Raw genomic sequence first — 23,765 nt, forward strand, 5'->3', positions numbered from 1 at the left:
CGGCTGGTAAACATCATGGACGCGCTTGTCTTGACTACCAAAGAAGCAAAGTGCCACCCGACAAGCCAGCGGGCCTCCTACATCCTACTGAGGTGCCGGGAACAACATTCGCTAAAGTTGGATTTACTTGGACCATTTCCAACTTCCACGACAGGGAGCAGGTGGACTATTGTCGTCACCGATTACGTCATCCGCTATGCGCAAACTAAAGCTACCCTGCGGGGCACGGCAGCTGAAGCAGCTCGATTTTTGTCGGAAATGTCGTCCTTAGGCACGGCGCCCTAGCGGTAGTATTTACTGACAGGAGAACTATGTTCATGGCCGAACTTCTAGACGCAGTTTTCAAACTAAACGGGACAGCCCACCGGAACATGATAGCATATCACCCCCAGACGAATGAATTAACGGAGCGTTTGAAAAAGACACTTGCAGGCATGCTATACATTCGCGTTTACGTGGAGCATAACTGAGACAAATTATTGCCTTAGGTAGCCTTCGCATATAGCAACGATCTACAGGAAGTGACTCGTATGACACCATTCAGCTTGGTACATGGTTGCGAAGCCACGACAATGTTGAATGCAGTGCTGCAACATGAGTGTGATCACATCCACGCATGTGCTAAGGAATTTAAACAACGTACTGAAGATCCCAGACAGCTTGCACGTGTACGCATCCGCCACCAGCAAGAGAGGATGCAACGCGGTGCAAGGTTCAGCGCAAATCCATCACCTAGGCACTCGACGAGAGAGCGCCGGTTTCAATAGTCATACGGTGTATGGGACTTTCTGAAAGACTGCTAAGCCAACATTTCGGGCCATACATAGTGATCCGACGTCTGAACAACGTGAACTGCGAGGCTGCGCCAGATGGATAAACTAGTTCGCGGCGGGGCCAACACCTATCGGAAGTAGTGCGTGTGGTGCCCATAAAGCCGTACCTATCCAAGTTACTCACGTTTCAATGTTTTGTTCATACACACGCTTTAGTAAAGCATCGTAACGATGCTTCCGTTGGAAGAGCGGCAAGTCACACGTCTGCACTGCGGCAAAAACGATCACGATAATAAGATATATTGGCCTTTAAAGAAAGCATAGCCAACAAGAAGAATAAGCAATGGCTGCCGCTCGTTGTTAAACAGTCCGTTCTTGTAGCTGTTCCTTCTTACTAAACATTTTGTCCCTTGACTTTCTGACGCCACGACATCCTACTGTGCTGTCGAAGCTATTTTTCGCATAATACTGCGGATAGCTTTTTACGCCAGCTAACTGACAAACAAATGTTACCAGTTGATTTTTACAAACAGAACACTTCTACAATAAATATTCGGGGCGATCCCGTTGCATGAATCACTGATGGCTAAAATAATGTTATCCACCTTATTCGACGATGATACTGCAAAGTCCCACAATTGTGGCCTTTACAGAAAGTGAGGTCATAATATTGCAAACGGCGTGAAACTAAGACGCGTTTCGCTACTCCATAGTCAAAAAAAGCGAAGTTCGCCCCGATGGTGCCGATCCAGGCTAGCTATTGTATTATTATTATTATTATTATTATTATTATTATTATTATTATTATTATTATTATTATTGTAAGGAGGCTTATTGGACGAGTCCAACAAACAGGCGGTTGCTCGGCACAGTAGGTCTGGAGAACAAGATGGTGGTGTTCGAGGGCCGATCTCGTGCCCTCCGCTCTTGATGATGATCGGGATGTCATTATCTTCCTTTTTTCATTACAATTGCCCCCGTCGAGAAAGGTGGAGCCATCCTGGCGATCTAACAGGTGGGGACAAGAGGGTCGAAGTGCGGCTTGAGGCGGTCTACGTGAACAACATCACGTCCACGTCGAAGACGGTCGCCGTGCAGCGTAAGAGGCTCAATGACGTAGTTTACGGGCGAAGTACGCTCGACGACGTGGTAGGGACCATGATAAGTTGGGAGTAGTTTGGACGACAAGCCAGGGGCACAGGGTGGTACAAGCAGCCACACAAGTGCTCCAGGAGCGAATGTTGCGGCAGGAGAGTGTTCATCATCGCGGGCGTTTTTCTGGCGTTGTTAGTCGGCTGTAGTAAAGCGCTTGGCTAGTTGTCGGCAATCTTCAGCGTAACGGGCGGCTTCCGACACGGGCGTGCACTCTGAGGCATCTGGTGCGTATGGCAGCAACGTGTCGATAGTGTGTATCGGCTTGCGACCGTACAGAAGGAAGAAGGGCGAATACCCGGTTGTGAATTGCGTAGCGGTGTTGTACGCGTATGTCGCAAATGGAAGAACCAGGTCCCAGTTTGACTGATCAGATGCAACATGTGTCGCAAGCATGTCGCCCAGTGTCCGATTAAACCGCTCAGTGAGACCGTTCGTCTGAGGGTGGTAGGCAGTATCCGTCTGATGTACAATGTTGCACTAGTGGAGAAGTGCTTGGATTACATCAGAGAGAAATACGCGGCCACGGTCACTGAGGAGTTCGGGAGGAGGACCGTGTCGAAGCACAAAACGCTGGAGGATGAAAGAGGCGACGTCCTGTGCTGTCGCCGTGGAAAGAGCAGCGGTTTCGGCGTATCGTGTAGAGTGGTCGACAGAAATGATAGCCCATCGGTTTCCCACCGTGATCAAAGGTAAAGGTCCATAAAGGTCAATTCCAACGCGGTCGAATGGGCGGTCTGGGCATAGAAGGGGCTGTAATGAACCTGTGGCAGGATGCGGTGGTTTCTTTTGTCGCTAACACTCGTGGCAGCCACGAATGAACTTGCGGACAAAGCGAAACATTCCGCGCCAGTACTACCTTTTGCGTAAGCGTTCATAGGTCTTGAAGACACCGCCGTGAGCACACTGCGGGTCGGTGAAAGGACGCGCAGATTGTAGAGCGGAGCGTTCTGGGGATAACTAGGAGCCACTTCCTACCATCTGGCGAGTAGTTGCGCCGGTACAAGAGGCCATCACGGATGCTGAAGTGCGAAGCTTGGCGTCGCAATGTTCGAGTGGTCGAAAAGGTGGGTGCCACGGATAAAACGTCAAGAAGTGAAGCGATCCAAGGATCGTGGCGCTGTGCAGAGGAGATGGTGGCGATGCCAAGAGCTGACAAGGGTTGATCTGTAGTGGATATGGACGGAGTTTCGGTGGATAGTGGTGACCGCGACAGTGCATCAACATCGGCATGCTTGCGTCCGGAACGATATATAACGCGGATGTCAAACTCTTGAAGTCGAAGAGCCCAGCGGGCAAGGCGACCTGACGGATCCTTCAACGAAGACAACCAACATAATGCACGATGGTCCGTAACTACATCAAACGCGTGGCCATATAGATAAGGGCGGAACTTGGCAAGCGCCCAGACTATTGCCAAGCATTCTTTCTCGGTTACTGTATAGTTTGACTCAGCCTTGGTGAGCATTCTGCTGGCGTATACGACGACATACTCTGCGAACCCAGGCTTTCGTTGTGCGAGAACAGCACTGAGACCGACCCAACTGGCGTCTGTGTGCACCTCAGTTGCGGCCGTAGGATCGTAGTAGCGCAGTATAAGTGGTGACGTCAGGAGACGGCGAAGGGTGGAGAAGGCTTGGTCACACTCAGAAGACCATGACGAAAGATTGGAGGCGCTGCTTAAAAGTTGGGTCAAAGGCGCAATTATAGAGGCCAAGTAGTGCACAAACCGACGAAAGTAGGAGCATAACCCTATCGAGCTTCATAACTGCTTTAGAGTCGTCGGTTTGGAGAAGTCGGTCACGGCACGTAGTTTAGCCGGGTCCGGAAGCACACCGTCCTTTGATACGACGTGACCGAGAACTGTAAGTTTTCGCGCAGCAAAGCGGCACTTCTTGAGATTTAGTTGCCGCTGAGCGGTCTTCAGAGACGTCAGGACATGGTTGAAGCGTTCCAAATGGGTTGCGAAATCTGGCGCTAAGACAACAATGTCGTCGAGGTAGCAGAGACACATGTGCCACTTCAAACCCCGCAGAACCGAGTCCATCATGCGCTCGAAGGTGGCAGGCGCATTGCAGAGGCCGAAGGGCATGACATTGAATTCATATAGACCGCCAGGCGTGATGAAGGCTGTCTTTGAACGGTCGGCCTCTGCTAAAGGCACAGGCCGATACCCGGAACGCAAATCTAACGATGAAAAAAGCTCGGCACCTTGTAGGCAATCAAGGGAATCGTCAATTCGGTGTAACGGGTACACGTCTTTTCGAGGGACCTTGTTTAGGCGCCGGTAATCCACGCAGAACCGAATTGATCCATCCTTTTTTTTTAACGAGAACCACAGGTGATGCCCACGGACTTTGTGAAGGGCCAATAACGTCGCGTTTAAGCATATCGTCAACCTGGTCGGTAATAATTTGACGTTCCGCGGTGGAGACACGGTAAGGGCGCTGTCGCACTGGCGATTCGGAGCCGGTGTCGATGTAGTGAACAATGGTAGAAGTTCGGCCAAGGGCACGTTGAGCAACATCGAAAAAGTCGCGGAACTAGTAGAGCAGCTGCAGAAGAGCAGAGCGTTCAAATGGTGACTGTCTCCAATCGACTAATCGAACAGGTCGGCAGCTGGTACATCAGAAGGATTAAGAGCACTGACGACGTCGAGGTCGCGTTGAGCTGAATCTTGCTGCACGGAAAAATTTGGCCCATATCATTGGGTTGTACGCATCCAAGGGATTCACCTTTAAGCAGTTTGATGGGATACGGAAGAGGATTTGTGAGGCAGAGAGCGCTTGTCCCATTCGAAATAGAGAGGGTCGAATAAGGCAGAAGTGGCTTCCGACTTAGAAGGAGGCGTGATGGTTCAAAGAATGCAGCTTCATCACATATGCTGTTGCAGAACACAGGGAGCAAAACAGCTGCTGTCAGCGGAATTTCTGTGTCTTCTGTTATAACTAGTTTGTGTGCGGCTTGATGAGCGGGGTTGTAGGACTGGTCACACAACGGGAAGAGCTCAAGTTCATATCTGGCGCAATCAATAACGGCGTGATTATACGATAGAAAGTCCCAGCCAAATATGATGCCGTGCGAGCAGGATGAAAGGACGATAAGCTCAACAATATAGTGCTCTTTAGCGATAATAAGTCGTGCAGTGCAGGCAGCTATAGGCCGAACAGGGTCTCCATTCGCTGTACTTAAGTGCATCATCTCAAGAGGCGTGGTCACCTTCCGAAGCTTGCGGCAAAGTGTGGCGTCTATAACAGAAACGGCAGCACCGGTATCGACAAGAGAATATGCACGGGTGCCTTCTACAAAAACTTCGACTATATTCGACGGCAAAGTTCGAGAACTTGAGCATTTCGACAGCGCAGTTCTTGCCTCACGAACTGCGGGGGCTAGTTTCCCTCATTTTCAGGGGCTGGTCGACGACGCATGGGCGACAAGGATCGGCGACGGGGTGAAGGTGGGCGACGAGACGTGGGTTGCGGATAGTCACGTGAAGAGGTGCTTATTTGGGGACCCGGACTTTCATAACGAGAGCGGGGACGATCTATGTAGTTCTGCGAACAGGCGTCTGAGTATCCTGGCGCGCGACGGCGGCAGAATCGGGCGATATGACCAGGGCCACCGCATGCAAAACAGATCGGCCGGTTGTGGCGCGTTCGCCAGGGATTTGCAGTGATGGGAGTAGCCCATGTCCCATGTCACGGACGGCTGAATCGGGGCTGCAGCATACGACACACCATGGGACGGTGAGGGCTGTTGAAGCTGCTGCCGCTTTACTACCTCAACGTAACTAAGAGGCGCGGTGACAGGTTGCTGCTGAATGGGCACCGGCATGGCCTCGGAAATCTGTTCTTGGATGACGTGTCGAAGCACCGTAGCCAACGGGATTGGTCGCTGCAGCTGCTGCTGCTGTGGGAGCTCCTGACGCTGAGCAAACGGCAGGAGAGACAACTGACGGGCCACCTCCTCACGCACAAATTCTTTCATTTGTGCGAGAAGGTATGACTCAGCTTAGCAGCGTCATCCCACTTGTTGGGTCCACTAACTTTTTCGTAGGCCGACAGCCAGTACTCGACGTCCTGGTCTTCCGTACCCGAAAATACCGGGTGGTCTCGCTGGCGAACCGGGCCGGAGCAAACGGTGGCCGGGAGAGATGACGGCGGTTGGGCAGTGTCAGCTTGCATGGTCGAGTGCAACGGACGGTTGAGTGCAACGGTGCCGGCGATGTGCGTACCCAGCACGATCCACCAAATGTAAGGAGGCTTATTGGACGAGCCCAACAAACAGGTGGTAGCTCGGAACAGAAGGTCGGGAGAACAAGATGGTGATGTTCGAGCGCCGATCTCGTGCCCTCCGCTCTTGATTGTGATCGGGATTTCATTATCTTCCTTTCTTCATTACATTATATTGCTACAGGGTAGTATTTCCAATGACGAAGAGCCGAGCAGGAAGAAGACGAAGACGACGATTGGAAGCTAGCGCGGGCTGTTGCCTCCTGGTCAACTGCGGCGTATCGCCTTGTAAATATACTTGTAAATAGCTTTTCGTCGGTGTCTTCCTACGTAACATATTTGGTGGAGGTGGACGTTCCCTGTACCTCGTCACGGAGCTTCGCAGTGGACGGTACGTCGAGCCTTCCTTCATGGCTCCCGGCGACGACAACCCGACTCCGCCGGCTCCGACACCTGCTGCCACTTCGACGACCTACATCACCCTCTCCGCTCCCCGTGATCCTGGCGTATTCTCGGCAAAAGATGGGGAAGACGTCGAGGACCGGATCAGCCTGTACGAACACGTCAGCCGCAATAACCGGTGGGACCCTACTATCATGCTCGCCAACGTCGTCTTTTACCTCGGTGGCACACCTCGAGTTTGGTATCGGACGCACGAAGATGAGCTGACTAGTTGGGATTCGCTTAAGCAAAAGCTTCGTGACTTGTTCGGCAACCCCTACGGTCACCAACTTGTCGCGCAGAAGGCGCTTTCCGGTCGTGTGCAGACGTCAACGGAGCCCTACGTCACATATATTCAGGACGTCTTGGCTCTATGCCGCAAAGTTGACGCACACATGACCGAGTCCGACAAGGTCTCCCACATCCTCAAAGGCATTGCCGATGACGCCTTCAACTTGCTCGTATTTAACAACGTCGCGACGGTGGATGCAGTTATAAAAGAGTGCCGCCGCCTGGAATTCGCTAAAAGCCGACGTATCGACCAACAGTTCGCCCGTCTGCACAACACCCCAGCGACATCTTCTTGTGCCGACGCTCCTCGTCCGAACAACACTGGCGATGTTACCAGGATTGTCCGGCGTGAGATCGAGGCCGCCTATCCGGCTGCGTTCGACTCCAGCCCCTCCAATGCACCTGCAGTCACTGTTTCCCTGATCCAGGCTGTTGTCCGCCAGGAGTTCGCCAACATGGGTATTCACACCATCTGCTCGGCCCATCGCCCTGATACCCGCCCGGCTTCTTCCATTCCGCCCCGTCCCGCGTCTTCTTACCCACCACGTTTCCGCAACCCATCTGAATGGCGCACTGCTGACGACAAGCCCATTTGTTTCTACTGCCATCGAATCGGGCACATTTCTCGGCACTGTCCCAGTCGCTGGAGTTCCCTGAACCAGTCTACATATACTGCCTACTCTCGCCCCCCAGGTGGCCTTTCTCGTCCCGATGCTGTCCGATCAGATAATGCCGCCACCGATTCTCCTGCACCGAACCGCCCCTATTCTCGTTCGCCTTCGCCCCAACGACGTCAATCTCGCTCTCCCCAGCCCCGTCGTTCCTATTCGCCGACTCCCTTCGGACGCCGCTCCCAGCCGGAAAACTAGACGATGCAGCGCCTCGAGGTGACGCTGCATTGCTCCCTACGCCGCCAAATCCTCTCCTGACCTTGCCCACTCATCTGAACCTTCTTGACGTGCAAGTCGACGGTGTTCCTGTATCAGCTCTCATAGACACTGGGGCGCATTTGTCGGTAATGAGCGCGGACTTTCGTAACCGGCTGAGGAAAATAATCACGCCTGCCACGACGCCTGTTGTCCGTGTCGCCGATGGCGAAACAGCCCCTGTAATTGGTGTGTGTGCCGCCCGCGTCTCCTTCGCCGATCGCTCCACTACCGTGCTATTCACAGTCATCGCCCACTGTGCCCACGACATCATCCTCGGCCTCGACTTCCTCTCCGCACATTCTGCTCTCATCGATTGCTCCGCCAGTACTCTCCGCCTCGACCTGCCTGTTCTGGCTCCCGCTAAACAACACCTTACTCGCCTCAGTTCCGTCGACTTCGTTCGCTTGCCACCTTCGGCGCTGACTTACGTTGACTTCGTGTCATCCCCACCAGTGCCCGACGGTCACTACATCGCGGCTCCTATGCAAGACGTCCTCCTTACACACGGGATCACACTACCTCATACAGTTTTATCTATTACGGCGAATTGCGTCTGCCTGCCAGTGGTCAATTTTGGCTTGACGACACAAGTGCTGCCACGCGGGATGTCTCTGGCCCAACTTTGCTCATTCGAGGATCACTCTGTAGCATCGACTTCAGTAGACGACAATTCACCCGATCCTCCTCTACCATCGCAGTCGGCAACTTGTACCATCGCCAACTTACAGAAAATGATTGCACCCGACCTGCCGTCCGAGCACGCTCGTGCGCTCTACCGCGTTCTGCTTTCCTACCAAGATATTTTTGACTTTAACGATCGTCCTTTGGCCCAAACAACAGCTGTTAAACATCGCATTAATACCGGAGATGCCCCTCCTATTCATCGCCGCCCGTATCGAGTATCACCGGCTGAGCGTCAAGCTATTCACACCGAAGTTCGCCAAATGCTTGCCAAGAACATTATTGAACCGTCATGTAGTCCATGGGCGTCACCGGTTGTGCTGGTAAAAAAGAAGGATGGCTCATGGCGCTTTTGCGTGGATTATCGGCACCTTAACAGGGTTATCAAAAAGGACGTGTATCCCCTACCTCGGATTGATGACGCCCTTGACTGCCTCCACGGTGCTCGCTATTTCTCCTCTATTGACCTTCGCTCCGGCTATTGGCAGATTGCCGTGGACGATCTCGACCGCGAGAAGACTGCCTTTGTAACACCCGACGGTCTTTATCAATTCAAGGTGATGCCGTTCGGCCTATGTAACGCTCCTGCCACTTTTGAACGCATGATGGACTCCCTTCTTCACGGTTTCAAATGGTCCACGTGTCTGTGCTACTTGGACGACGTTATAGTATTCTCCCCAACATTAGCTACGTACCTCGAGCGCCTCTCAGCATTCCTGGACGTTTTTCGGCGAGCCGGTCTGCAACTCAACGCATCGAAGTGCCAATTCGGCCGTCGCCAGATTACCGTCCTTCGACATCTCGTTGACGCGAACGGAGTGCAACCGGACCCAGGCAAGATCCATGCTGTTACGTACTTCCCTGTTCCGAAGTGTGTCAAGGATGTGCGTAGCTTCATCGGCCTTTGCTCGTACTTCCGCCGTTTCGTCAAATATTTCGCGGCCATAGCACGACCACTAACCGCCCTTTTGAAAAAAGACGCCCCTTTCCAGTGGGGCGACAACGAGGCCTCTGCATTCTCGCTTCTCATCGATCTTCTCACAACGCCTTCCGTTCTGGCCCATTTCGATCCTTCTGCGCCTACCGAAGTCCGTACTGATGCCAGCGGTCACGGAATTGGCGCAGTACTGGCACAACGCCAGCGTGGCCACGACCGTGTTATCGCTTATGCCAGCAGGCTCCTCTCGCCCGCGAAGCGCAACTATTCCATCACTGAGCGTGAGTGTCTGGCCCTAGTTTGGGCGGTTGCGAAGTTCCGCCAATACTTATATGGCCGACCCTTTCCCGTTATCACAGACCATCACGCGCTTTGTTGGTTATGCTCATTGAACGACCCTTCAGGAAGACTTGGTCGCTGGGCCTTACGCCTCCAAGAATATTCGTTCTCCGTCACCTACAAATCTGGCCGCCTACACAAGGACGCTGACTGCCTGTCTCGCTACCGGGTAGACAAGCCTGACGACGCCGACAGTAGTACCGCCGACGGCATTTTCTCTGTGTCTGCCTTCGCTAACATCGCCGATGAGCAGTACCGAGACCTATCGCTGCGAGTACTCATTGAGCGTCTGCGCTCTACACCTACCGACGCATCCGTTCGCCGATATGTCCTCCAGGGCGGCATTCTGTACCGAAGGAACTTCCTCCCTGATGGCCCTGATCTTCTTCTTGTGCCAAAACATCTACGACAGACTGTGCTCTTTGAGATGCATGACGCACCCACTGCAGGACATCTTGGGGTAACCCGCACGTACGACCGCGTCCGCCGCCGCTTCTATTGGCCTGGTCTCGCTCGCTCCGTCCGACGCTATGTTGCTGCCTGTGATCCCTGCCAGCGTCGGAAAACGCCTCAGGTGCTACCTTCCGGTTATCTGCAGCCGATCACCGTCCCTGTGGAACCGTTTTTTCGTGTTGGATTAGACCTCCTTGGTCCCTTTCCCACGTCATCCTCAGGGAACAAATGGGTAGCCGTCGCAACTGATTACGCCACCCGATACGCTATCACGCGGGCTCTACCTACCAGTTGCGCCACTGACGTCGCGGACTTTCTCTTGCGTGAAATTATCTTAGTGCATGGCGCCCCGCGACAGCTGCTTACTGACCGTGGTCGTAACTTCCTCTCGAAAGTTATCGCCGACATTGTGCGTTCCTGCTCTATTCAACACAAGCGGACTACCTCATACCATCCTCAAACCAATGGCCTGACAGAGCGGTTAAACCGCACTCTTACCGACATGCTGTCCAAGTACGTTTCGAAGGACCACCACGACTGGGACGTTGCCCTTCCTTACGTCACCTTTGCTTACAATTCTTCCCGGCACGACACCGCCGGATTTTCTCCATTTTATCTACTCTAGGGTCGCGAACCGACCTTGCCCCTTGACACGGTACTTCCTCCTGCTGCGACCTCAACAACCGAGTATGCGCGCGACGCCATCGCCCTCGCCAATCATGCACGCCCGCTTGCCCGTGCTCGACTGACGGACTCGCAAAGCACGCAGCAGCATCAGTACAACGCCCGCCACCGTGACGTACAGTTTTCACCTGGTGCACTCGTGCTCCTGTGGTCGCCCTCTCGTCACGTCGGACTTTCAGAAAAGCTCCTTTCGCGATACACAGGGCCCTACTGCGTGCTGCGCCAGGTGACGCCTGTGACATACGAAATTGCTCCTGTGAGCTCAACCTCGTCATCTACTCTGGCGTCTAGTGATGTCGTGCACGTCAGTAGGCTCAAGACCTACTACACTGCTTCAGAGTCCGGCCTTTAGTCGCTCCGGGACGGCGCTTTTGCCGCCGGGGGTAGTGCTACGGGGTAGTATTTCCAATGACGAAGAGCCGAGCAGGAAGAAGACGAAGACGACGATTGGAAGCTAGCGCGGGCTGTTGCCTCCTGGTCAACTGCGGCGTATCGCCTTGTATATATACTTGTAAATAGCTTTTCGTCGGTGTCTTCCTACGTAACAATATTATTATTATTATTATTATTATTATTATTATTATTATTATTATTATTATTATTATTATTATTATTATTATTATTATTATTATAAGAATTGCGTTGTAATCAGAAACAGTGCAGCGCGTGACGTGTCATCAGAGTCCCGAAGCATTCTGGAACTACTGAACAAGTAATGTATATTTGACTTGAGTTGCGCTATGGAGGCATTTTGTACACTGGTCTAATAAATGTTGCTTGACGCTGACAGAAACTGAATTGGTGGTATGGAAATAAATTTAACAAAACAGATCCTAAGCCCTAATCCTCTGCTGGACGTTCTTATACTCATGGGTAAACAAATAGAGGACATTAAATATGCTGTGCGCCTATACTGTTACTCACGTCTGTCAGGATTGGGGCCCATATAGTTCTCAGACTTCATAAAGTAAGGAAGCACACTCTTGTAGGACCAGTTGAACGCGCCATGCTGAATCTCCCAGAGGTCAAAGTCTCTTCTGTTGCCACGAACGTGCATAAGAAAGTTGGTCGAGCTCGAACCACCTAGTACCTTGCCACGGGCCCAGTTGCACCTCTGTAAATAAAAAAAACGCAGTGATTTAAAAACTACGTTCTGCAGTTTTACATGTCACAACTCTGATTTGATTTTGCTGCAGTACTATGTTACTCCGGATTAACTGGGACGACCTGAGGTTCTTAAATGTGCCACTAAATTTCAATACACGGGCGTTCTTGAATTTCGCCCTCACCTAGATGCGGCCGCCGCAGCATGCAGCGAATCCATGACAATGAGAACCCGTGACATCTGCCAACTATCTAAAGAGCACCGCCATATTGCGATTCTTCTTTCCACATTCCAGTAGGCGGATGCCCGCTTCAGCCATCTGCACCCCGATGTTGTTGGCTTCCTTCCTCCTTCCTAAAATATAGCGATGGTTCCCGCAGGGAACCATCGCTACCGGTTAACCTGCATTGACAAGTTTACCTGATAGGCTGAAGCGAGGCCCCTCCTGGACATAACGGCGTAATCGATAGCTCGGGCACTCGTCGCACTCGGGATTAGCCGGTGTCCCTTCCACCATTACGACTGACCGTGGTCGTCCATTGGAGACAACATTGTTCGCCAGTCTACCTCGGCTACTGGGCGTTATTCACATCACGACTGCCTTTTATCATCCGATATCTAGCTGGAACGTTTTCACCGTCAACTGAAGCCTTCACTCATGGCTTCGACTTTTCCTTCATCATGGATCGGGCGTCTCCCTTTCGTTATGCTTGGCATTCGCACCGCTCTTTGCAGTGACTCTTCCACAAGCGCCGCCGAAATTACGTTTTGCAGCACTCTGAGTCCCTGGCGAATTCTTCAACGACTCGCCAGCGTACTTGCTGGAGTTTCCGACTACGTCTAACGTCTACGCAGCGCTACGCATACTGTCGTTCTCGCCCCTGCCCCTACCCCCCCCCCCCGACAACGACGTTCTTTCCTGCCGCACCAACTGCCGCACCAAATCAACCGCTACCACACGGCCGCAGTGCACGAAACAACTCAAGCAAGCAGTTGCAAAGCACCAATGCTTTCTGCACAGCCTGCACTGCAGTGGAGATCATAGGACCAAAGAACCCACCTACCAAATGAAGAAAGACCATACGAAAATGGAACGAGACTACTTGTAAAGCATCAAACTGCGCAACCAGCAGTAGCCTCCACTTTGTTCCAGTGCACCCAACACCGCAACCTCAACCGATTACCATCACGAATACCCTGCAATATTATCGCACAGGCAGCACCTGTAAACAACGCAGACCCAACAGCCTTCAAAGAAGCAAGAAGACATGCGACCTAACGCACCGATGTAAGCTATACAACTTATACATCCACCAAAACCCACCTACAACCTTGGTCCCATCGTAAAGCACGCTAAGAAAGATGAGAAGACATTTGACAATTACATCATGGGATACTTTATTGCCCCCGACACACCATGGAGATACAAGGCGAATACGAAAACGGGAAGGTTGCTGGAAGACAACATAAAGAAATTTCAGTACGCAGTTCTCAACACTCTGGGAGTAACAGCATGCACCGTGACGCTAACCCAAGCTCCTACTATGCCGTACCTTGCGTTGCGCAAAGGTCAATATGCTACGAGTTGGGAGAACAGCCGCGAAAACCTAGCTAGCGACCCCGACATAATAAACAACCCTATACACAGGCATTTCGAAAGCGCCGCACTGCAGTCACCATCCCAAATACGACAAATTTCGAAAACTGAGGTAGCATATCGCTCACACTGCACCCGACGTAAGCACGTAAGGTAAATGCCCCATTAGAACTAAAACAGTATTTACAGATATGCATATAACTTCAGCACCGGCAGACCGCCCTACACGCACCTCACACGCGTTTGAAAAAAAACGCAAAAAGCTTTTGAGAGCCTTATCCAAGTAACCGCATAACAATCGGCTTCGTGAAAGAATGGATGTCACAACAATTCAAGCGATCCATCATGCCCGGGCTCTCGAACCGACAGAACGGAACCATATTTGCAACAGCACCCAGAATAGCTTACACAGAAAAACAGAAGTGACATCTTTTGCATACCCCGTTCAGCACAGAGAAACGAGTGAGAAACCCGCCAGCACATAAGGTACAAAGAAAACATTCAAAGAACTTCAATCGCTTTACGTACCTGCGACACATCTGTCACTGTACACAGACTACAAAGCTAGCCCTCCCCAGACGACAACACAGACGGCGTCTTCACTATGGCAGAACTCAACATAGCGTTGTAACAAAAGAATAGGACGACGGTGCCGGGCACTGGCGGCACTAAATGTAATCTCGTGCGCAATCTGCTCGACGGAGACGAAGAAACGCTGCTCTCGCACAGAAACTAGCAACGGAACACAGGCGCCCTCCCAAATGAATGGAGAACAACACACGTTACTATGATCCCGAAACCAAGAAAAAAAGCCACGCCTTGCGACCTCAGACCTATATCCTTGACATAGTGTGTGGACAAAACAATGGAACTGCTTGCACTCAGCAGACTAGAAGTACACCTGGAGAACACGAAATGGTTTGCGCGCCAGCTCATAGGCTGCCGCAAGAACACCTTCACGCAGGACTTCTTTCTCATAATAAAGAACACGCTTTTGTAGCCAAACACACTACAGACCCAATCACTTCTCTCAGTAGGTATAAAAAAGCATTTGATAATGTTACACATGATCACATACTCAAATGGAATAACGACATTTTATGCGGCGCCAACATGTACAATTACATGCGCAGCTTCCACAAACTTAGGACATCACGCTTCAAGGCCATGTAGTCTCTTTCCTTCCCCATCAATATTTCCCGTGGAACACCACAAACATTGATTATATCTCCCCACCCTCTTTAACCTCTGAACGACATCACGTGCCAAAGGGGACATTTGCCGCATGCGTCACTTGCCAGTTTCTTCCCTCATGGCACCTAGTGGTTTGCGAAGTTATGTTAGGCTTTATCGCGTTCGCGATCTGAAAATATTCTCTATTGGGTCCATTGTAGCCGCTAAAACTGTATATAAGCTGTATTGTACCGCCTTCATGATCGGCCCAAGTCTAACAAGGTTTAATGCTTCGTGGCCAAAGTACCAATTTGATCATCACTTTAACACCGGCTGCATGACGTAGACTTGGGATAAGCACGGAGTAAGATGTACAGGAGAGCCGACTAATATGATAACAGTGCTGCCTCATTCACGTGGCCAGGGGCACTTCCTCCACTTGTTGCGCAGACGACTCTTCATGTTACTTTGCGCCACCCGCTATATATGACGAGTTTCTTTCGCTGACTGTGGCGTATAAGTGAGCATAAATGTTGACCGTCTGCTTGAGCACAAGCTGCAGAGCCGCACATTTTGACGCTCACTTGCCACGATCATCCTTAATAAGAAGGGTGTAAAATGCGACTTGTTAGTAAAACATGTTTTAAAGGTTGATTAATAGCGGAAGGACACCAGAAGAAGCCAAAGATAGATCAGCGCTCTCTTCTTTTTTCTGTCTCTTCTGGTGTCCTTGCGATGTTAATCAAACTTTAAAGCATCCTGAATAAACATTCTCACTCGACAACTCCAAAACAAATTTGAATGTATTTGCAGTCAAATCTTGCTACATTTCAATGCGCTCAAACTATTCGCATGAATTCCTCACTATGAACACGCATATATAACTATTTACAGTACATATTTAAAACATACAAAATGTTTGTAAGACAAAAGAGAGCAAGGCCCGCCAGTCTGTGTCAACTTTCCATCGTCTTCGGAACTGTTGTCGTTTCTCTTCTACACTGCAGCGTAACACGACGCCCGGCGGAAAAAATCACCGTCCCGATGCGTCAACCTCGATCATCAAGACGGGCGTGGTAAGTCTTCTACCGTGCGACCTAAACGACGTCAGGTGATGTTATGCCAGATAGCATGGTAGAGCTGAGAGGGACTATCTCATAAGGGACATTGGTCACTTGACGTAAGATGCGGTAAGAGCCTTTGTAGTATGGAGGGATTTTCTCCGAGCGGCCCACTCGGCGGCAAGGGGAACAAAGTATCACTAAGGAACCTGGTGAAAATTGTACGTCATGCCATTGCAAAGGCACTTTTGGTTTTCTTATAATGGAACAGGTGAGTACGGGCCCGCTACCGCGCATGGTCAGCGTGATCGATATCATCACGGGCATAATCACGGCTCGAAGCACTAGTCATGGGAAGTATCTAAGCGCAATGCAGGGTCGCGACCGAACAAATAGCAAAACGGAGACTAACCGACAGTTTCGTGTCGTTAAGAATTATGTGCGAACATGACGTAGGGTAACGCAATGTGCCAGTCACGGCGGTCTGGCAAAACGTACTTAGACAGCCTGTCGGGTAGGGTTCGTCTTAGGCCGCATGATTGCTTTGTATACTTTCGCAGTGTCGTGACTCCTCCCGAGTTATAATACTGGGAGAGGTCTACTCCCCCTACGCTTCTGGGCGGCAACCACTTTGGTTTTCTTTGTGTTTTTGAGGGTTCACAAGGTCCCTGTGGTGTCGGGTGACGAGTCATGGTGTGTGCCATGGAGGCGCGATGCGGAATAGGACAACGTATTCGGAGAAGATGGTCTCTTAAACACCGAGTTTCGATTCCGCCGACGGTCATCATTTTGCGCTCAGACAAACCTTAAGTTGGTATGCGCCACGTGGTTTCGTGGCACCCGTTCCTGAATTCCCTGCTGGATAGAAACGCCCTGGAAGTTTAGATTGGCCTACTAATATTGATCACGTGTTATGTCTACGGGGCGGTGGTCCACACCCCTGCGCGTCCGGGTAGCAACCGCGGGATTTTCTTTTTCGTATTTGAGTGCCGAAAAAAGTCCGCGTGGTGTCGAATGAATACTCACTCTACGAGCCGTAGAGGTGCCTTACACGTGCGAAGAACGCATTCGTAGAACGTCACATTGCAGACACCGAGTTCGGATGTCGCTGACGGTCATCATTTTTCCACACAGATAAAGCTTGAGCCGATCTGCGGCACCCAGTATTGTGGCACCAGCTTCCGGGTTCTTCGCCGCCTAGAGACACCACCGACATTAAGACGGTCTGATAATAAATTGTGCGCTTTTCACTGATGCCATCACTGACTTCATGGAAACTGGAAACGGTAGGGTTGTTGTAGAAACAAAGAAAACAGTTTTGCTTTCAAATACATTTGGTGTTGTGGGTAAACCCGATCCTTTGAGTTGGGGCCCACCAAACATTTACCTATAATTCCAAATTGCATCCGTGAGACGGACCAACCACCCTACCGCCATTTTCCTTTGTGTATTTGAGCTACAATAATCCGGACAATATCCTCTCCCTCGGCATGGGTGGAAATCAGGATTGCTAATAGATCTAAGAAGCTCTGTACAATGTAGGCTAAAAGCAGTATGGCCTCTAATAAGATTTGCTGATCGATCAGTAAGGCGCCGCACAGTAGTTTGGGCTCTGACAGTCATTGAGACAGTCTAAGAGTGAGACACTTATTTCTCTATCGTTCATGTTGTAGGTCATTTGCATTACCTATACACCAGAACACCGTGAATTCAAAGCGCGCCGCCATATTGATGAGCGCCGGTCGCACCATCTATCCCAAGCGCCGCGAAGTAGCAGGCCTGGGCTGCCACGCCGGGAGATGCAACCCGGCGCGAAAGCGAAACTTGGGCATTTTAGCTGGGCGGAAGGCGTGTTTCGCATTTTTTCTAACCTGTCATTTTCGCTGTCTCGATTCAATCAAACTTCAAGGCCTCATGCAAGTCCGCAATAGCCACACTGAGTGCTGTGCAGACTGCAGAAGCGAATACATAGGGTAACTACGCTAATAAGTTTGTACAAACAGCGCGCTATATGCTAGAACACGTGTGAGCTTTTTGGCACGTAACCTGTGAAGGATTTTACAGCACTGTGTTGGTGCCATATATTATTAAAGCACGCAGAACATTGTCCTCTGCACTTTCAGTTTGGTCTTGTTTGTCATGGTCACTACTGAGTTGGCCGCGTTTGGCAATCAACTGGTGAGGCCGTTTGACTGCCTGATTAGCAGACGCCTGCCCTTCACCACCTGGAAATTGAAAACAAAATAGATGTTATAGTAAGAAGGGCTGTAGTTCTTTCCCATGCCATCGCTGTTACGAAGATATAAAGTATTCTCAAAATGAAATAGAAAATGCACCAGGCCAATTCTATCGTGCAACCACTTAAGAGTACAACATTCAGAACACAAGCCTACAGCACTCGAACAAGCAGCATATGATGCTAAACCTGCACTCATAGGAAAATGAGGAACTACAGTAGTTATAATGTTCAACTACATGTGCATTCAAAGCCCGTATAACAGGGCGAGCATGACAGATGCATGTATTGTACAGTCGCACAAACCATGACAGGGCACATAAAATTACCATGCCTACATAAACCTGCATCATCAGGGACCCCTTTGGTACAAGACAACAACCGCACCTGCATTCCAAAAAATTAGCCCCACCAACTGCAGCTACCTGGTATCAGACCTGTTTCGCTTGTGCGAGGCCATATCGGATTGTTGGCGCTCACTTAGAAAAGAAAACAGTAAAAAAAACTGGTGAGAACGAGCAAAATTTTGTTACAAAATACAACAATAATTAAGCACCTTATTTTCCTCGCCATATGAACGGAAAAACTTTGCGCTTTGCCCCGCATAACAGCCCGCACGCAGTTTAGAGCTCAGGAGGCTCACATGAATTCGTTACGAATGACACCTGCAACACCAGCTCGTAAAGACAGGCGCGCTGCAAGAACGCCTTCGGTGACGAGCAGTCGTCGTTTACGTTTTTGTGGACGCGTGCTACGTGACGAGCAGACTTCGGTTTACTTTCATAGCAATAACGCTCACCAGCAGGGCAACATTCTATTGCCTACAATTTGTCGTTCACGCTTAATGGTCATGCCGTGCACCAGCTGCAAGTATCGCTAACCGCAAACTCAACTGTTCCGCTTAACCGTCGGGGGCTCTGCCTGAATGAAAACACGAAAAGGTTTGCCTTCTTATTATAGCCAAGGCGAAGCACCGGCGCGGGATTGTGCTCTGTAGGCTTGTCCAGAAAGTGCTCGGAGTAAACCTGCGGGTTATACATATTACGTTCGTAGGGCGCAAAGTTGAACGTGGCACCAAAATATACACAGATCGAATACTCACTCGTGCATTTTCACTGGGTTGGTAGTTCTTCCTATTCACTGCAGCTATCCACCGGTGGCGCAGCTTGTCATTCTTCGTTGCGGATGGAAATCGGTGCAGGCTTAAAACACCGCACCGGCACGATTCCCTACGTGTATTGTGCTCTTCGCAAACAGCGCTATGCAACCTGCTCCTTTGCGGCTGGTTATTTTGGCATCCAAACACGACGCAATGATGCCCAGATATTTCTTGTACTTTGGATCCGCGTGAACGGGCACATTTCCGCACTTTAGAGTCCTAGAGCTGGCGCTTGCCATGTCTACTGGTCGCCGGCGAACACACTTTGGCAGCCCAGTACAAGATGGCGCTGGTCGACCGGGAAATCCGGGTGCGAGAGTAAGCGTTCGGTTAGTCTGGGTGCAAGGCTAGCGTATTCTGGTCTATAGTGCATTTACATGTAAATATTTAGCTATAAGCATTCGTTATTGATCCAGTCTACATCGCTTTCTGTCTGCGTTTGATCGTCACTGCTTATCATCACACGAGAGACTTCATGTCTCTCGAAGAAGCAAGAAGCAGAACCGACATCCAAAACGCTACTTTCCAGTTCAGTCGCTCAGCTGAGCATTGGTCTGAGGATGGCAGGATGTAGTGAACGTGTGCTTGGTAGATAAAGAATGCAAGATGTTGGCAATGACTTGGCAGATGAAGGTAAGACCATAGATTGTGCGTGGCTCTCGTGGGGCACCATGCAATAAATGATGTCAAGGAAGAGCAAATCCGCCATGTCAGTTGCTCATCTGGTCGGAAACGCTCGTGTAACGCGTCCGTAGCGCATCCCGTAATCAGTATCCACAGTGATACAGCTCTTGCTGGACCTAGATTCGGAGAAAGGGACCGAGAAGATCTAAGCCCGCTCAAAAGAATAACTCCGTTGAAATGCGGAGAAGTTCAAGGTACCCGGCAGGAAGCGTCACTGGTTTTTCCGGAGTTGGCATGGCTCGCAAGCAGCAACGTATCACTGTACAGTGCGAATGACTTCGGGCCAGTTGAAGCGACAGCGGACACGGTCATAAGTGTGAGCAACACGAAGATGTCCTGCAGTTGACGCGTTGTGAAGGTCATGGAGAACTGCTCATGGCGCCAGAAGGATCGGAAGGATCATCGAGGTGAAAATTATGGTGGTACAAGATATGGTCTAAGAGGACGAACCACCATCATGAGGCGTCAGTAGGCACAGATTCGACTCGCTGAATGAGGGCCCAAAAGGTGGCGTCATGGCGTTGCTCATCAGTCATGTCCCAAAAGTGGGAGATGCAGAGAACGCCGACGGAAGCACCCGTGTCGTCAACGCAGGGCGTGTGTAGTGGGTAATCGGTAATCGAACAAACGATCGGCGTCGATGTGCAGGCGCCCAAACTTTTACACCACTGAATTGGAATACTCTTTCAATTGCAAAGCCTATGGTCCAAGCCTCCCATGGGGAGGGAGGAGTCTTTTGGGGACTAAAGCCAACAGAGGGCGTGATGGCTGGTGACAAAAAAAAACACCGCTCATACAGGTAGGGATTGAATTTCGCAACCGCCCGGACAAGAGCCAGACATTCTCGCTCGGGAACGTAATATTTTCATTCCGAAGGTGACAAAAGGCGGCTGACGTGCGCAATAACGCAATCACGACCATGCTGGAACTCGGCCAAGAGAGCGTCAACTCTGCAGCCCCTTACATCGGTAAGCACCCCTGTAAGGGCTAAAGCATCGAAGTTGCAAAAAAATAGTTCTAGTGGGGAGTCAGATAGTCAGACAACAGAGAGCGGCTGCTTCAGAGGAGCCCCATGAAAAAGGCACACCTCTTTTGAAGATGTCTTTGAGAGGCCATGCTATAGTGGCAAAGTCTACGCTAGAGGTGCCAAATCTAAGTAAGGGCAAAGACTCATGAAGCTGCGGACATCTTTCGGCGACGGCCTCTCAGGAAAGTCCTTGACGGCGTGGATTTTTCCTGTACGTCGTCGCATTCCAGAAGCGTCGACGAGATAATGTCCAAGCACAATAATCTATTGCTGGCCAGTGCAGCATTCATTCGAGTTGAACTGCATGCCAGCCTTGCGAAAAGCACCAAGAATGACTTAGAGGCGCTGAAAGTGTGCGCCAAACACTATAACCGCATCCAGGTAGCCAAGACAAATTGACCACCTAAACCCTAAAACTAAAGAGTCCATCATGCCCTCAAAAGTAGCTGGAGCGTTACATAGGCCAACAGGCCTAATTTTAACTTTGTAAATTTGGTAAGGTGTTGTAGAGGTTCTTTTCTCATTATGTAGATCATCCACACCAATTTCTCAATGCCTAGACGGAACACTGATGGAGGAGAAGTACTCAGTACCATAGAGGCAATCAAGCGTGTCGTCTATATGAAGAAACGGGTCGACACCCTTCATTGTAATGCAACTGAAGTGGTGATGGTCAACACAGAATCCTTACATATCATTTTTCTTTTTAACTGGCAATACAGGTGACGCCCAGGGACTTCAAGATGGTCAAATAAAGTCTTTAGCTAGCATCTTGTCCACTTCTACATTGATGACTTGGTGATCTGGTCCTGAATCTCGGCAGGGCCGTCGATGCAATGACTGGCCATCTCCGGTGCGTATACTATCTTTGACAAATTATGTCTGGCCCAAGAAACAGTCATTTAAGTAAAAAATGTCTCTAAGAAAGCGGCACGTTACAAAAAGCTTTAGCTTGGCCAAGCAGGTGGCACAGGGCAATCATTTTCCGTATATCCACGCCAAAAAAACTGGCTGAATTGAAATGTTAACCTGAGCCTTCGATGGCAAAAGTCCCACCGCAGCGGTATGGTAAAGCGCTGAGGATGGGCAGGAACATTCCTTCTGGAAGAACGTACTTTGAACGACCAAAATTTACCGCGGAAAAGCACATAGGGTTGCCAGTAACAGCCAGTACGGTACAAGGGACTGTTACGCAGTGCGTGAAAATAAAGGCCGTGATAGGGACAGCGATGTAATCACCATATTTACCTGGCGATGAAGGTAATGGTTCGATGTGCGTCAGCACGTGTTGTGGCCCATGAACAAAATCAGTCGGAGGTAGGCGAATGTCAGGCGAGGCAGAGTGATCGGAGAGTACAGGCTGGTCAAGGCATACTCTACGTGAGCAAACGATTTATAAAGGCAGAACAATCAGAGTGAAAGCCAGTGTCAACTACCAGGCTATGGGGCAACGGGCAAGCACCTAGAAAAGGACGCCCGTATGGCGACTGACAATATTACCCGTGCAGTACACATTCCCACCATGCCAAATGAGCTGCCGTCGGCGATGTGTACGCCCTGAGTGATGGCAGGTGTGGGGATATTCTTTACATCACGGAGCAGGTTGGTGCTCATAATAGAGATGTGTGCCCCCGTATCGATAATTGCCACATAGTAGTACAGATGTACCATCGACATGAAAGTCAAGAAGGGCGTGCTTGTTGATAGCGCCAGTGATGGATTTTGCAGTGAATCTGGCATTGAGTACCACCTCTTGGTGCTGCACTATCTAGCTTTCCGGCTGGGTGGGTCTTATGTATGTCGGCGAATTCGAACACTGAAGTTGGGACGAATGTGGCTGACGACATTGTGGCGAGGGCGAGCGAGCGCAACGGTGATCAGTAGTAGAGGCGTCAGAAGCGTCGTGGAAGTGGCGGGCCGAAGCGCCGTAGGATTAATTCAAGAGATTTCAGGAGGTATTGCAGGAGGTATTTCGGGATGGTGACATCGACGACCGCGGCAATGACGGGAAACATGACCACTTTGGCCTCAGCAGAAACAGATCGGCTTATCGTCATTTGTGTGTCATTCAGAGGGATTCCAGTAATGGGACCTAAAGGGCATGCTGCGATAGGGCGTGGTCATAGAACGAGCCACACCCACATCAGGGCCATAAAGAGAGCATGCAGTGGGGCCAAACTAACCACTTCCTGGTTAATCCCAGACTGGATTACAGATATCGCTGTGTCTACGGCGTTCAGCTGCCGTGAAGCAGGAAACATAGCTTTGAGTTCGCGACGCACAGTAACAGTCACGTTATTGCATGAGGGTGAGAGGTTGTTTTGGTCACCGCGGAGGATATGGCAGCTGCATTCAAAAGTCGTGAAAACTTATGGGCGACATAGCAGTCCTTCGCTACTTCGCATAGGCGGCATTTCTTTATGATGATATTGACAGTTCCGATGCTTTTCAAAACCAGTATGTCGAATGCGCCATCCACAACGCCTTTGAGGACACGTTCATCTACTTCGGCCTATGCCATAGGCATTTTGATTTTATGGCGAAGTGAGAGGACGTCTTGGATTTGTGAGATTTACGACTCGGGAGCAGTTTGGACGCGGGTAGGAAGCTGCTTTTTGGCGGCTAGATGTCTGCCAGATGGATTGTCAAAAACCTTGGAGAGCTTGTGTTTGAACAGCTTCCAGAAAGTGAGCTCCTCCTGATTTATTTGAAACCTAACACGCGGCATTTCGTGCAAGTAGGAAATGACATTGTCTACCAATATTGTCAGGGCCCATCTATTCACCTTGCTGACATGTTCGTAAATGCTTC

General features: G+C 50.5%; 1 protein-coding gene across 2 annotated transcripts in view; it reads right to left on the reverse strand.

Moving 5' to 3' along the window:
* Positions 1-23,765, reverse strand: part of LOC142587405 (4-pyridoxate dehydrogenase-like) — a 92,041-nt gene that overhangs the window by 53,659 nt on the left and 14,617 nt on the right. The window contains exons 1-2 of one of the 2 annotated variants that reach the window (XM_075698400.1): positions 13,743-13,847; positions 11,837-12,026 (exon numbers count right to left, since the gene is read on the reverse strand). In XM_075698400.1, the coding sequence (XP_075554515.1) occupies positions 11,837-12,026; positions 13,743-13,811 (259 nt within the window). In that variant the 5' untranslated portion in view covers positions 13,812-13,847. Of the gene's footprint in view, positions 1-11,836; positions 12,027-13,742; positions 13,848-23,765 lie in introns of those variants that run through there. The other variant, XM_075698399.1, reaches the window with a different exon arrangement.

The sequence above is a fragment of the Dermacentor variabilis genome, chromosome 7 (assembly GCF_050947875.1).
Source record: "Dermacentor variabilis isolate Ectoservices chromosome 7, ASM5094787v1, whole genome shotgun sequence".
NCBI classification, from domain to species: Eukaryota; Metazoa; Arthropoda; class Arachnida; order Ixodida; family Ixodidae; genus Dermacentor; species Dermacentor variabilis.